The sequence below is a fragment of the Dasypus novemcinctus genome, chromosome X (assembly GCF_030445035.2).
Source record: "Dasypus novemcinctus isolate mDasNov1 chromosome X, mDasNov1.1.hap2, whole genome shotgun sequence".
In the NCBI taxonomy this organism is placed as follows: domain Eukaryota; kingdom Metazoa; phylum Chordata; class Mammalia; order Cingulata; family Dasypodidae; genus Dasypus; species Dasypus novemcinctus.
The window spans coordinates 57038440-57051114 of record NC_080704.1 but is presented as its reverse complement, the minus strand read 5'-3'; the positions used below and the strand labels follow the sequence as shown (position 1 = coordinate 57051114).

Here is a 12675-nt window from a genome sequence, read left to right as displayed (position 1 = left end):
GGAGGCGGGGGAGAGGGGAGAAGGGTCTGATTCTTGGTTCTGCAATCCCCAGGGAAGTCTCTGGTTTCCTGGTTCTGAGAGGAGGAATTGCCAGCCAAGCCCTAAATGAGGAGAGATGCAATGTTTTGTCTGTTGTTGTTGTTGTTGTTTTTGCTGGGGTCTTAGCAAGGTCAGGACATGGCTCCAGGGTGCAAGACTGATTGACATGGCCAATGACATTGCAGAGGCTGACACAACGAGCGAGTGCTTTCTCTACTGGCTCCATTGGCGTGGCTGATCTATGGCTGATCAGCATGAGCTGTACCTGGCTCCTGGGAATCAGGACCCCTGAGGTGTGCTGAGGGCGTGGTTTTATTTTCGTCTCATTTGAGGTAGAGAGGTCCTGCCTGTTCTCCTGGCTAACCTGGGCCCCTAAAGTTCCTCTTCTTCAGCCCAGGCTGCTGAAAAAGTATTTGAATGGTGGAAGGGATGGAACATAATTTTCCCAGTGCTGAGTGTGTGCTTTCCAACTCTGTGAGGACATGCCCACATTTCTGGAACAAAACAAACTTGGTTTGCCTCAGGGCCTTTGCACTTGCTCTTCCTGTGGCTGCCAATGCCCCCCCCACCCCCCATACACCTGGCTTCTGGCCAGATCCCAGCTCAGATGCCACATTTTCAAAGAAGCCAGCAGCCACCCTCTATCATTACCTTCCTCCAACATAACTTCCTTTTGCTATCTTCGTATCTCTCACTTCTCTCTGAAATTTCTTTTTTTCTTACCACAATCCATTACCGAAACTTTTCCATCACCCCAGATAAAAACTCTGTACAATTTAAGCATTAACTTCTTATTGCCCACCCTGCCGCTGCCATGGTAACCTGTATTCTAATTTCTGATGCTCTGAATTTGCTTATTCTAATTCTTTCACATCAATGAGATCATACGAAATTTGTCCCTTTGTGTCTGGCTTATTTCATTCAACATGATGTCTTCAAGGTTCTTCCATGTTGTCACATGTATCCGAATAATTCTAAAATCATCTTGCATTTATTCATTTTCATGTCTTTCTTTTCTAATATCTATTTACCCCCAGTCCATCAACTAGATGAGTGTAGAAAACAGTTTTGTTTCCTCAGCATCTCCCCAGTGCTGACCATAGTGCAAGGTGTATCCAGTTGGGGCTCAATCAATATTTCCCCAGTGCAAGCAAGGTTAAGAAGACAGGCTTGGAATTTGGCCTTGATCTTGCTTCAAACCCCTCCTCCCTCGAGCTATTTACCCTGTCTGGGCTTCTCTTCCCTCCTCTGGGAAATGGACAGATCAGGGTGGTTGAGGAGATGTGAAGAGATGAAAAGAGATGGTGTGAGTAAAGCTGGAGCGGGGATAATATTAAGTAATTGGTGGCTGGGGGTTACTATTATTAGTCTCCTGGGTGTGACTCTGTTTATAGGACTGGGACTCTGAGGCCCTTTTCTGACTTCCATTGCGCCACAACTCACCAAGCTCTGAGTCAGGGGTAGCTGTAAGCCCCGATGCCCTTCCCCCACAATGCTTACACCTCTTGATCCCCCACCTCCCAGCTCTCCCAGTCTAGCTCAGAGGTCAAATTCTCCTCTCGGGGGCCACTCTGAACTCTGGGATCCTTTTCTTCCCCCCCCTCCCCGCCCCCTCCTCAAGGGGACTCGAGTTTCCCTTTCCCGCCCGACCACAGCTTCCTTCGTTGGGAGGATGGGGCCAAGTGTTCAGGATGTGGTGACAGCGGAGGTGACTGGACATTTCTTAGTCTCGGTCCAGCGCCTGCTTCGGGGCTACCGGGGTTGGAGTCCCCAGCTGACCGTATAAGCCCTGACCGTGGGATTCTGTTCCCAGGGCGGAGGAGACTCTGGGCCTCTCCCGGGACCTGGCACGCCCAGCGCGGGGCGTGTGCACACAAGCCCGGCTGCAGCGCGTCACCATCTACGGAAAAGGTGGCCACGGCCCAGAGGTTCTAAGAGCCTTTTTTAGTTTTTAACCCTCACCAGGGGGGAGCTGACTCACACCTTCCCAGCTCCGCCCTCCAGGGGGCTCCAGGCCCCAGCCCCTGCCCTAAGGGTGGCAGTCGGTGTGCCAGCGAGAGCTGGCAGGCGAGCCCGGAAGTGGGAGACCGCAGGCTCTTGACGAAGGAAGCCGCCCTGCTTCTAGCCTTGCCATCCGGACGTCAGCTGAGGGTCTGGACGATTTCAGGAGGGGGGGTGCGGGTATACTGGGGGCACTCTCGCCCCCCACAACAGGCCCACCTCTGTATTCCCCCATGCCAGGCACAATTTTTGTGAGCCCCCGCGCATCTCTCCAAACGGGTAATGAATGAATAGGGAGAAGAGGAGTTGGAGAGAAAAGGAGTGGGGAGAGAGCACGCCCGGTGGGAGACAGGTTAGCAGTTAAAAGCCCATCTGGGGGCAGGAACCAAACAGCACAAAATAAGCTTCCTGAGGGTTACGAGAGGAGATCCTTCTGGAAACCGGATCGACGCACACTCTAGTGGGTGGACCGGCAGCCCCACCCAGCCTAAAGCACCTGGCAAGTCAGGACTGGATCGAACCATTTTATTACCTCCCCCGCCCAGGGACACGCAGCTCAGGGCTGCCCAGGCTGGGTGGGCCGTACCACTGACGCCGGGAGGGGAGCGCAGGCTGGCGGATTGCTCTCCCCGCGCATGCTGGAGATCGGCTGGGCCGTCCCAAGCGAGCCCAGAGTCGTCTGAGGCGTGTTCAGTGCCTACGTCTCCCCGCTGCCATCTCCAGTGCGAGTTGAGCGCCCCCGGGGACCCCTAGGGCCCGCGAGAGCCGTTCCTCGCTCGGCACTAGCCAGGGCCCCGGGGAACCGGGGGTCCCTCCGTCGGGGTCCTCCGGGCGGTGTCCAGAGATAGGAACCTCAGCGCCGTCGGACGCCGCCTCTGGGCTGGCCTCCGGGCTGCCCCGGGTCTGGGGTGTCGTCCGGGAGCGGGAGTGCTGAAGTTGGGGAGCGCTGGCGCCGCTAGACTTCATCACCTTCGCCCCCCCGGGATCCAGGCTGCCATCTGGGGAGGCGCGGGACTGTGAATTAGATTGGGCGGGGGTGGGGGAGGTGTGGAGAACTGGGCCCTGGGTCGAGGGGGGAAGAGCCCAAGGGCTGCGGGAGACTTGGATTTCGCCCCTGAGAGAAACCTCCCTACCAGGACCGACGCCACCCCTGCGGGCCCCGACACCTCCTTTACCGAGACCCCTGCCGGGTTCGGGACACACCCCTGAAGAATCGCTTCCCATAACCGCCAAAGGAAATCAAACCGCCCCATTGACCTCAGGACACCGTACCCGCCTACAGAGGACCCTCAACTCTCCCCTAACTCACCTCTTCTTCCTCGACTTCCAACCCTTTTCCTGTCGACTCCTCATCTTCCGGAATTAGACTCCTACCCTCTAGAATCCCAAACTCTCCCCTTCCCGCTGAGACCCCCTCTGCCTTCCCCTCCGGGGACCTCAGTCCTTCCCTCTGAACACCTGCTTGGACTGCACACACCTTCCCACCTCTTCCCTCCAGGTACTTCCGAGGCTTCCCCTCTGAAACCCACCTACACTCCTATCCTGGGACCCTGCTCCCTCATTCCGGCTTTTGAGAGTACGATGACTGCCCCCACTTCTGCCGACACCAAACCCCAGATCTTCCCTGCAGGGGATCACCAACCACTCCCAGGCTAGGACCCCGGTCCCATCCACTCTGTGACTCTCTCTTTCTCCCCTGGGACACCCGCCACCACCTTTTCTGGGCCCTGCCATCTCTTCAGGCTTGTCGGGGTGGGTCTCAAGTGGCCGGCGGAGCACGAGGTGGAGGCGAGGGCCGCCAGCACGGATCAGCTCCACGGCTTGGGCGTGAGTGAGGCTGTGTGTGGGCTCCTGGTTGATGTGAAGAACGAGGTCGCCAGCCTGCAAGAGCGTGAAGCCAGGGGTGTCGTGGAAGAGTGAATGCCAGAGGGCAGTCCAACATAGGGTGGGGCCCCGGGGATTGCACCCGCGAATGAAGGGTGTCTTGGGGTTCACCTGCAAACGACCGCAGCGCTGTGCCGGCCCGTCCCTCCAGTAGCCCACGCACCACCAGTGGCGTGTCCCCGGCCACGACATCTCGGCCTCCACTTAAGGAGAGGCCAAAGCCTTCAGACCCGCGGATCAGCTCCACGCAGAAGCCATCGGAGGCCTGGGACGGCTTCGAAGCACAACGTGCCTCACCCTGGGTTACTACGGGTGGCACCACCTTATTCGTACCCAGGGTCTCTGATCGGCGATGCTGGAGAAAGGACATGGGTGCTCATAGGTTGCAGGTCCCAGAGGCTGGTGGCCTCAAAAAGGAGGACAGAGGTAGTACCTGGTTCCGGTGTCCTACAACAGGGGCATGGGGTAGACGACTGTCCGTGACCTCGATGTCTGCAGATTGCAGCACGCTGACAGCTGGGGGAATAGAGGAGACTGAGGGGGCTGTTGGGGGAACTGGGCAGAAACTATCTAGAGCTTAGCCCCTGAGTTGGCATTCTAGCCTCAGCACTTTAATAGTATTCAAAGCCTCCCCTGGCAAACTCACATAGGGCTGTGCCCACCCAAAGAACTACCCAGGCCCCCCATCAAGCAATCATCCAGGCTCTGACCCCATGAATAACTGTCCTGTTTACATTAGGGTCCATCTTTGTGTTGTACAGTTCTATGGGTTAAATTTTTTAAAATTCTGCTAACACACATACATCTTAAATTTCCTATTTTGGCCTCTCTCAAGCATACAAATCGGTGGTATTACCTTCTCAATACGGAGCTGCCATCACCACCATCCATTACCAAAACTTTTCCATCACCCCCAAAAAAGAAACAGTGTACAATATAAGTAGTAACTCTCCATTCCCCACCCTGCAGCTGCCCCTGGTAGCCCGTATTCTAGTTTCCGACTCTTGCATATCCTAATTATTTCGTATACATGAGATCATGCAAATGTGTCCTTTTGCGACTGGATTATTTCACTCAACATGACATCTTAAAAGTTCATCCATGTTGTAGCATGTATGAGAACTTCATTCCTTTCCACAGCTGAACATATTCCACTGTATCTGCATTTACTCCACCTCTCAATGAATAATCCCGGTCCAGGCCATATAAATAACCCTACAAGGCGGCTCTAAAACATTCCAAGCCCCGTCCCCTCAAATAACACCCTTAGGTACCCCTGGGAGTGTGATAATCCAGTTTGTGGCTGGATCCTGCCCTCTGAACTTCAAACTATTGCTGCATTGGCCCTGCCTCTTAATTCCCTGCTCACCGCAAGCACCCTCCAGGCCCCGCCTCCTGAAAAATCACACTCGAAGACCCGCTGAGGGAAATAATTATACAGCCCCGTAGCCTCAACTCCTCTTCTGGCACTGCCTAGTAGAATAGCCCTGCCAGTGGCACCTTCTATACTAATATTCTAGGAGAACCCCAGGCCGCGCCCCCACGGGGATCGCATCCGAGCCACGCCCCCTCAGCACGCACACACCCCCCCACGACCCCACCCAGGGGAGTAATTGAGAATCCGGGTCCTGCCGCCTCCAAAGAACCCCGCCCCCGCCAATCTCGCACCCCAGCCCACCACCCACCGCTGCGCCCGGGTCACTCACCCTCCTTGGGGCGCAGGCGCAATGTGGCGCCGGCCCTGCGCACCAGCGCCGCCACGTCGGCCGCAGCTCGGGCCGCCAGGGGGCGCGCGTCCAGCCGCGCCAGCAGCTGCCGGGCGCCGGGGCCCGCCGCCTGCGGAAGGCCGCGGCCTGCGCCGGGGAGGGGGACAGGTCAGCGTCCACCCCGAGCCTCGGCGAACCCCGCTGCTTCCGGACACCCGAAGACCTAGAAATGTCCCTCGACCTCTCCGGAGACCCCCGACCGCTCCCTCCATAGTTCCGGAGGACCCCGACTGCCCCTTCACATCTCCCGCCACCCCCAACCATCCCGGGTGTGGCCGTGGACCTCCCCGTGCCCCTGCGATATTCCTGGAGACACCCATTTCGCTGCACTACACCTGGACACCTCCGACCACCCGATGGATACCTGGGGGCCCCCGACTGCCCCCAACAAATTCCCCGAGATTCCAGACTTGCCCCCCTCAGCAGGGAGACCCTCATTCCCCCAGATATCCCGAGAGAACACGGCCGCCCCCGAGTCCACGTCCAGATATCGTGGGGACCCTCAGCCGTCCCGCACGAAGGCCCGCGCAGACCCCGTGTGTCCAGCGAGTCCCCGCAACGCCAGATGCCCCCTCCTCAGAGGCCGCGCGCCACCCCCACCCCCGTCAGCGCCGAGCCTGAGGGCCGGGTGTCCCCGGTGACCCCGGGCAGCCCCGCCCCGCCCGTCTCCCAGGAGCCTCGGGAGGGCCCCGGGTCTGAGGCGCCACCCCCGGAGTCAACGTGGGGAGGGGGCTCGAGCGCAGCCCGGGTCGCTGGGCCCCTGCGCGCCGCCGCTTGGGCGCCGGAGCCGCCGCGTTCCCAGCCCGCCGTGCGAAGGCGGCGAGGCGCGGGCGGGCGGGCGAGGGGGCGGCCGGGGCACGCGCTCCCTCCCTTCCTCCCCCGGTACCTCCTCTGCTCCCCCTGGGGTCCGTGCCGGCCCCCGCGCGCGCCTGCATGGCCGGGAGTCGGCCGGGTGCACGCTGCGCCGCCGGCGACGCGGTTCGAGCGCCCGGGCGCGCTCACCTGGCGGCCCGCCCGGGCCTGGACGCGCCTGAGGCCGGCCGAGCCCAGGCCCGGCGCCGAGATCCGCGCGCTGACCTAGCTGGCGGCCGGCAGGGAGGCCTGGCGGGGCCAGCCCGCTCGTGCGCTCGTGAGCTCGGCCTCGCTCAGCCTCGCTCAGCCTCGGCCACTGCCTCTGCTTCCTGGGGACCAGGGCCTGGGCTCCTCTTTCCAGCGACGGGATGTTCTTAGCGCACTTACTCCTAGAAGAGAAAGGGCAGGTGGGTCCCCGAGAAGTCAGGGCCCTGTCCAAGGTCTAGCAACTAAAAATGGGCAAGCGCAACTGGAACCCACAGTTTGCCAGGGAATTCTGCGCCCTCCAACAGAGCTTTGCGCGTAGTGGGAGCTCAGTCGGCTGACAGTGAATCTTTGCCTAAGACTGTCCCCACTGGGGAAATGGAAGGGTGACGTGGGGCTGGGAGCCTGTGGGGCCCCGGGAGGGTTTGGGTCCCTGAGCAGTGGGGAGGGGCAGGTTCCTTGGAGAGTGGAGGGGAGGTGGAGGCCTGGACTAGAGGAAGCTTGGAAGGTGCTGGGGTGGGACGGGACACTGGCCATGGGAGGGCAGGAGTGAGGCCCTGCCTAAGTTTGAAGGTTTGAAAAGGAGGGCCCGGGGAGCCCTTGGACAGACCGCTGCTGTAGTGGAAGCAGGAATGGGGTTGCGGTGAGATAGGGCCTGGGAATGCCACTTTGCAGAGAAGAAACTGAAGATCCCAGGGCCTCAGAGATTTGCCTGACCAGATAATCCAGCTGACAGCCCTGCAAGCATATCAGCAGAGCCAGCCTCAAGCAGCTCACATGGCCCATGGCTGTTTCACTAAAAGCTTTGGTCACCCTGTGTCCTGATGTCCATTTTGGGTGTCTGGGCAACCTTTCTGGACCACCATTAGGACCCCAGTTTTGTCTTAAGTTGAAAGGGCTGAGTGGTCCTGGTCTTTGTGTTTCTATTTCTCCCCCAATTTCTGCCCCTTACACCTCTAACCTGACCCCTGAGGGAGGACAGTCTACCCCATCCTTGTGGCCCAGCCACCACAAGGGACTGTCACAGCTCTCCGAATATGCCTGCTTTTCCCCCCCACTTGCCTGCCTTTGCCTGTGCTTTTCTCTTTCTGGGAAACCTTTCCCAGGACCTTATCTGCCTGTTATCAAGGTCTAGTTCAAAGGCTAAAACCCTCCATTTTTCCATTTCTGAAAAGAACATATGGTCATGTGCAGAAGATGGATGGTTGAATATGTAGTAAAGTAAATCAACATGCTTTTCTGTGTGTTTCCAAGTGAACTGGATTGAGGAGAAAAACTGAAGCTGAACCCTCAGTTCCAATGTCTTCTCCACTAGGATGCCTTCCCACCCTCTCTCCAGGGGCAGGACTCCTCACATTCCCCTGGAAACTTCCCCAATCCTGTAGGCTAGCTGGTCATCTGGCTGCATGATCTGGGACCCCCTCTGTTCCCCCCCGCCCCGGCTATGCCCTGCACAAATAAAGCCACACCAGCCCACCTTCTCTTCAGAGAAGCCAGAATGGTTTCTTTGTATTGCCCTGCTCTGCTACACAAAACTTTTTTCATACTGAGCAGGGATTTATGACTTGGGGAAGAATCCCCGTTTTACAGATTGGAGATGGGGGCCCAGAGAGGATAGATAACTTTCCCGAGGTCACCACAGCCAGGAAGCAGTGGAGGTAGGATATGCACCAGGCTGTCCTGTCCGCAGAGGCTGTATTCAGGCACCACACTACCCTGGTCTTCTCGAGCTGCTGGTGAACTCTTTGTAAAGCTGCCAGCATCTGTCCCAACCTGAGCCTGCAGGTGGGTATGGGAAGGTTGAGACCTTCTAAACTAAAGTTTTCTTCCTTACAATACTCATTCATTTTTGCATTCCACAGACAATCGCCAACACCTGCTCAGAGCCCAACCCTGTACAAGTACGACTGGGGACATGAGGCTGGAATCTGGGTTCATCCATTGGCAGGCTCCAGATCTGGAGGGAGAGGCATTCACAGATGCAGATAGTCATTGACAACACAATGTGGCCAGAGCTGAGACCTGCTTACCTGCTTTCTTTGCAGATTGATATGGAAATGTATTTGTCAAAGTAGGACTGTGCACCCTATTTTATTTAAGTTACTTTTAGACATTTAGACTTCTAATATATGGTCCTCTATTTGTATCCTTACACTGGGTCTCACAAATGTTTTGGGCAGTGTGATGGTTAAGCCAAGTTAAGTCAACTTGGCTGGGTTATGGTATGCAGTTGTTTGGTCAAGGCAGCACTGGCCTAATGGTTACTCTGAGGATATTTCGTGCATGAGTTAGTTGATTGTTGTGAATCTATGGCTGATTACATCTACAGTCAACAAAGGAGATTGCCTTCAGCATTGACCCAAGTCTCATCTAAGCAGCTGAAGACCTTAAAGGGAGAACTGATGATTTTGTAGTCTGAAGGAAGAATTTCTATCTCTGCTTCAGCCAGCCAGCTTCTCCTGGGGGAATTCATGGAAACCTTCATTAGAGTTTCCAGCCAGCAGCCTGCCCTATGAATTTGGACGTGCCAATCCTCACAGTTGTGTGAGTCAATTCCTATAATAAATATAATTATATATATGCGTATATATATTCTTTCAGTTCTGTTTCACTGAAGAGTGCTGACTAATACAGATTTGGTACTAAGAGAGGGTTTTTTTTTAAATTTTTTTATTTTTTATTGACTTTGTAATAATATTACATTAAAAATATATATGTGAGGTCCCATTCAACCCCATCCCCCCACCCCCCCTCTCCCCCCCCCCAACAACACTCGTTCCCATCATCATGACACATCCATTGGATTTTGTAAGTACATCTTTGGGCACCTCTGCACCTCATATACATTGGTTCACATCATAGCCCATACTCTCCTCCATTCCATCCAGTGGGCCCTGTGAGGATTTACAATGTCCGGTGATTGCCTCTGAAGCACCATCCAGGGCAGCTCCATGTCCCAAAGACGCCTCCACCTCTCATCTCTTCCTGCCTTTCCCCATACCCTTCGTCCACTATGTCCACTTTTCCCATTCCAATGCCACCTCTTCTATGTGGACATTGGATTGGTTGTGTCCATTGCACTAGAGAGGGTTTTTTTGTTGTTGTTGTTTCTGAGGTACCGGACCTGGGATTGAACCTGGTACCTCACATGTGGGAGGCTGGTGCTCAACACTGAGCCACATCAGCTCCCTAAGAGTGGTTCTTGAGAAACAGTATCTTAAGGTGTTTTTGTAGTTGGTTCTCTAATCTGATTAGATGCAAAGGCACTAATGAGTCTGTTTACAAAGAACAAGATGTCACTGATAGTCCATGGCCAAAGTGAATGGACAATAGAGATATGCAAAACATCACTATTGGATATGGCTACTCTAATGCTTATAAAAAGGCAAGGCTCTGGGTGAGAGTATTTTTGACACCTTAGCAGAGTTTTGTGGAGTTAAAAATATGATGTTGGCTGGTTGTTCCTAAATACACTAGATACAGTTATACAAGAAAGGAATGAGCTCAAGGCTTCAAATTCCCAGCTCTAGGACTGCATGAAAGACATGAAAGTTTCTATGTTTGCCCTGAAAGAAACTCTTATTTCTCATTACTGCAGACTTGATATTTCTGAAAAAGACCCAGAGTCTCATTGTGCAAGTGGCTGATTTACAATGTAAACTGAATTTCTAGCATTACAGTGTGTCTGCTCCTAACGTGAGCGCATTGATTAGAAAGGAAGAAAATCCTGAATATTGGAATAAGAAGAAATGGGCGCTGCTCCTGATGGTGGGGACCCTGAAACTCTAGATTCTGCTAAATCTTCTTTGCCAGATGTACCTGTAAAGGTCTGCCCTGAGGAATCAATCACCCAGCCTCAACCTGAAGAGATTAACTCTGTGGTGCTTGATAAACCTATAATTGCCTTGCTGAGGAAGCAGCCCTCATAACTGTCTGAAGAGATTAATCCTGTTTCACTAATGGTGCTGCAGTGGAAAGCCCTGAGGCAGTTAGCTTGAAAGACACTGCTAATTTTTCTCATGACTCACCCTCACCACTCCTCCTTTCTTCCAGACCTATAACTAGACCAAATTCCCAACAGGCCCCAAAAGATGAGGTACAAAGTGTCATCCATGAGGAAGTTTGCTACCCTCTAAAAGAACTGCATGAAGGGAAACGGACTTTGGCCCAGTGGTTGGGGCGTCCGTCTACCACATGGGAGGTCCGCGGTTCAAACCCTGGGCCTCCTTGACCCGTGTGGAGCTGGCCCGTGCGCAGTGCTGATGTGCGCAAGGAGTGCCCTGCCACGCAGGGGTGTCCCCCGCGTGGGGGAGCCCCACGCGCAAGGAGTGCGCCCATAAGGAGAGCCGCCCAGCGCGAAGGAGGGAGCAGCCTGCCGAGGAATGGCGCCGCCCACACTTCCCGTGCCGCTGACGACAACAGAAGCGGACAGAGAAACAAGACGCAGCAAAAAGACACAGAAAACAGACAACCAGGGGAGTGGAGGGGAATTAAATAAATAAAAATAAATCTTTAAAAAAAAAAAAAAAAAAAAAAAGAACTGCATGAGATTTCCAATTTATATAGACAGAAATTATGAGAATATGCATGTGAATGGATATTGAGAGTGTGGGATAATGGTGGAAGGAACATAAAGTTGGGTCAGGCTGAATTTATTGATACGGGCCCAATAAGCAGAGATTCTGGATTCAACGTTGTATCTCAAGGAGTTAGAAAGGGCTCTAACAGTTTGTTCAGGTGGTTGGAGGAAGCATGGACCAAAAAGTGGCCTACATTACCTAAAGTTGAAATGCCAGGGCTGCCTTGGTATAATGTAGATGAGGAGATCCAAAGGCTTAGAGAGACTGGAATGTTAGAGTGGATTTATCATGTAAGACCTGCTCACCCATCCCAGGACTGTGAAGGATAAATTTGTGAGAGTGCTTTATCATCCCTGAAGAATTCTGCAAATTGCTTTTCTCTGTCTGTCAGATGTTACTATGGGAACTGCTGTCACCGAACTGGGATTATTAAACACAATGGGGTGACTGAATCCCAGGTTGGCGGGAGCCACAGAGCAGCACTTAATTGTCAAAGGCAACATGGGCATGGCTATCATAATGGACAGCAGAGTCAAAGCAGTAATCAAAACAGTCTGACATGCAGAGACCTATGGCATTGCCTAGTAGATTAAGGGGTACAGAGAAATAAAATAGTTGGGCAGTCTACTGAATTCTTACTTCATCTGTATAAAATGAGTTCTAAGTCAAGTGAACAAAAGTCTAACTTGAATCACAAAAACAGAGTCGTGGTCCCTCAATCAATTCCCAGACTTAAGATAATTTACAGGCAATGTGTCCCCTTTGGGAAGAATCCTACTACACTGCCAAAAATTGTTACTTTTAATCTTTCCCCCAGCCTTCCCCAAAGGGATCTACAGCCTTTTACCAGGGTGTCTGCGCACTGGGGAAAAGGAGATGATCAGATATTTTTGGGATTATTAGACAGTAGATGAGAACTGACATTAATTGCAGGAGACACAAAATGTCACTGTGGTCCTCCAGTCAAAGTAGGGGCTTATTGGGAAGTGGACTTGGCTCAATGGATAGGGTGTCCGCCTACCACATGGGAGGTCCACGGTTCAAACCCCGGGCCTTCTTGACCCGTGTGGAGCTGGCCCATGTGCAGTGCTGATGCACGCAAGGAGTGCCCTGCCACGCAGGGGTGTCCCCCACATAGGGGAGCCCCACGTGCAAGGAGTGCACCTGTAAGGAGAGCCGCCCAGCGCAAAAGAAAGTGCAGCCTACTCAAGAATGGTGCCGCACACACGGAGAGCTGACACAACAAGATGACGCAATAAAAAGAAACACAGATTCCAGGTGCTGCTGCTAAGGAGAGAAGGTGCCGCTGATAAGGATAGAAGTGGTCACAGAAGAACACACAGCGAATA

General features: G+C 54.0%; 1 protein-coding gene across 1 annotated transcript; it reads right to left on the bottom strand.

The window, feature by feature from the left end:
* Nucleotides 1-2551: 2551 nt before the first annotated feature.
* MAGIX (MAGI family member, X-linked) lies at nucleotides 2552-6681 on the bottom strand. The gene is given in 7 exon segments (XM_023590701.3): nucleotides 2552-3038; nucleotides 3756-3921; nucleotides 4036-4071; nucleotides 4073-4279; nucleotides 4358-4440; nucleotides 5631-5777; nucleotides 6577-6681. Coding segments are annotated over 7 exon segments (996 nt in total). The 5' UTR covers nucleotides 6626-6681; the 3' UTR covers nucleotides 2552-2730.
* Nucleotides 6682-12675: the final 5994 nt, after the last annotated feature.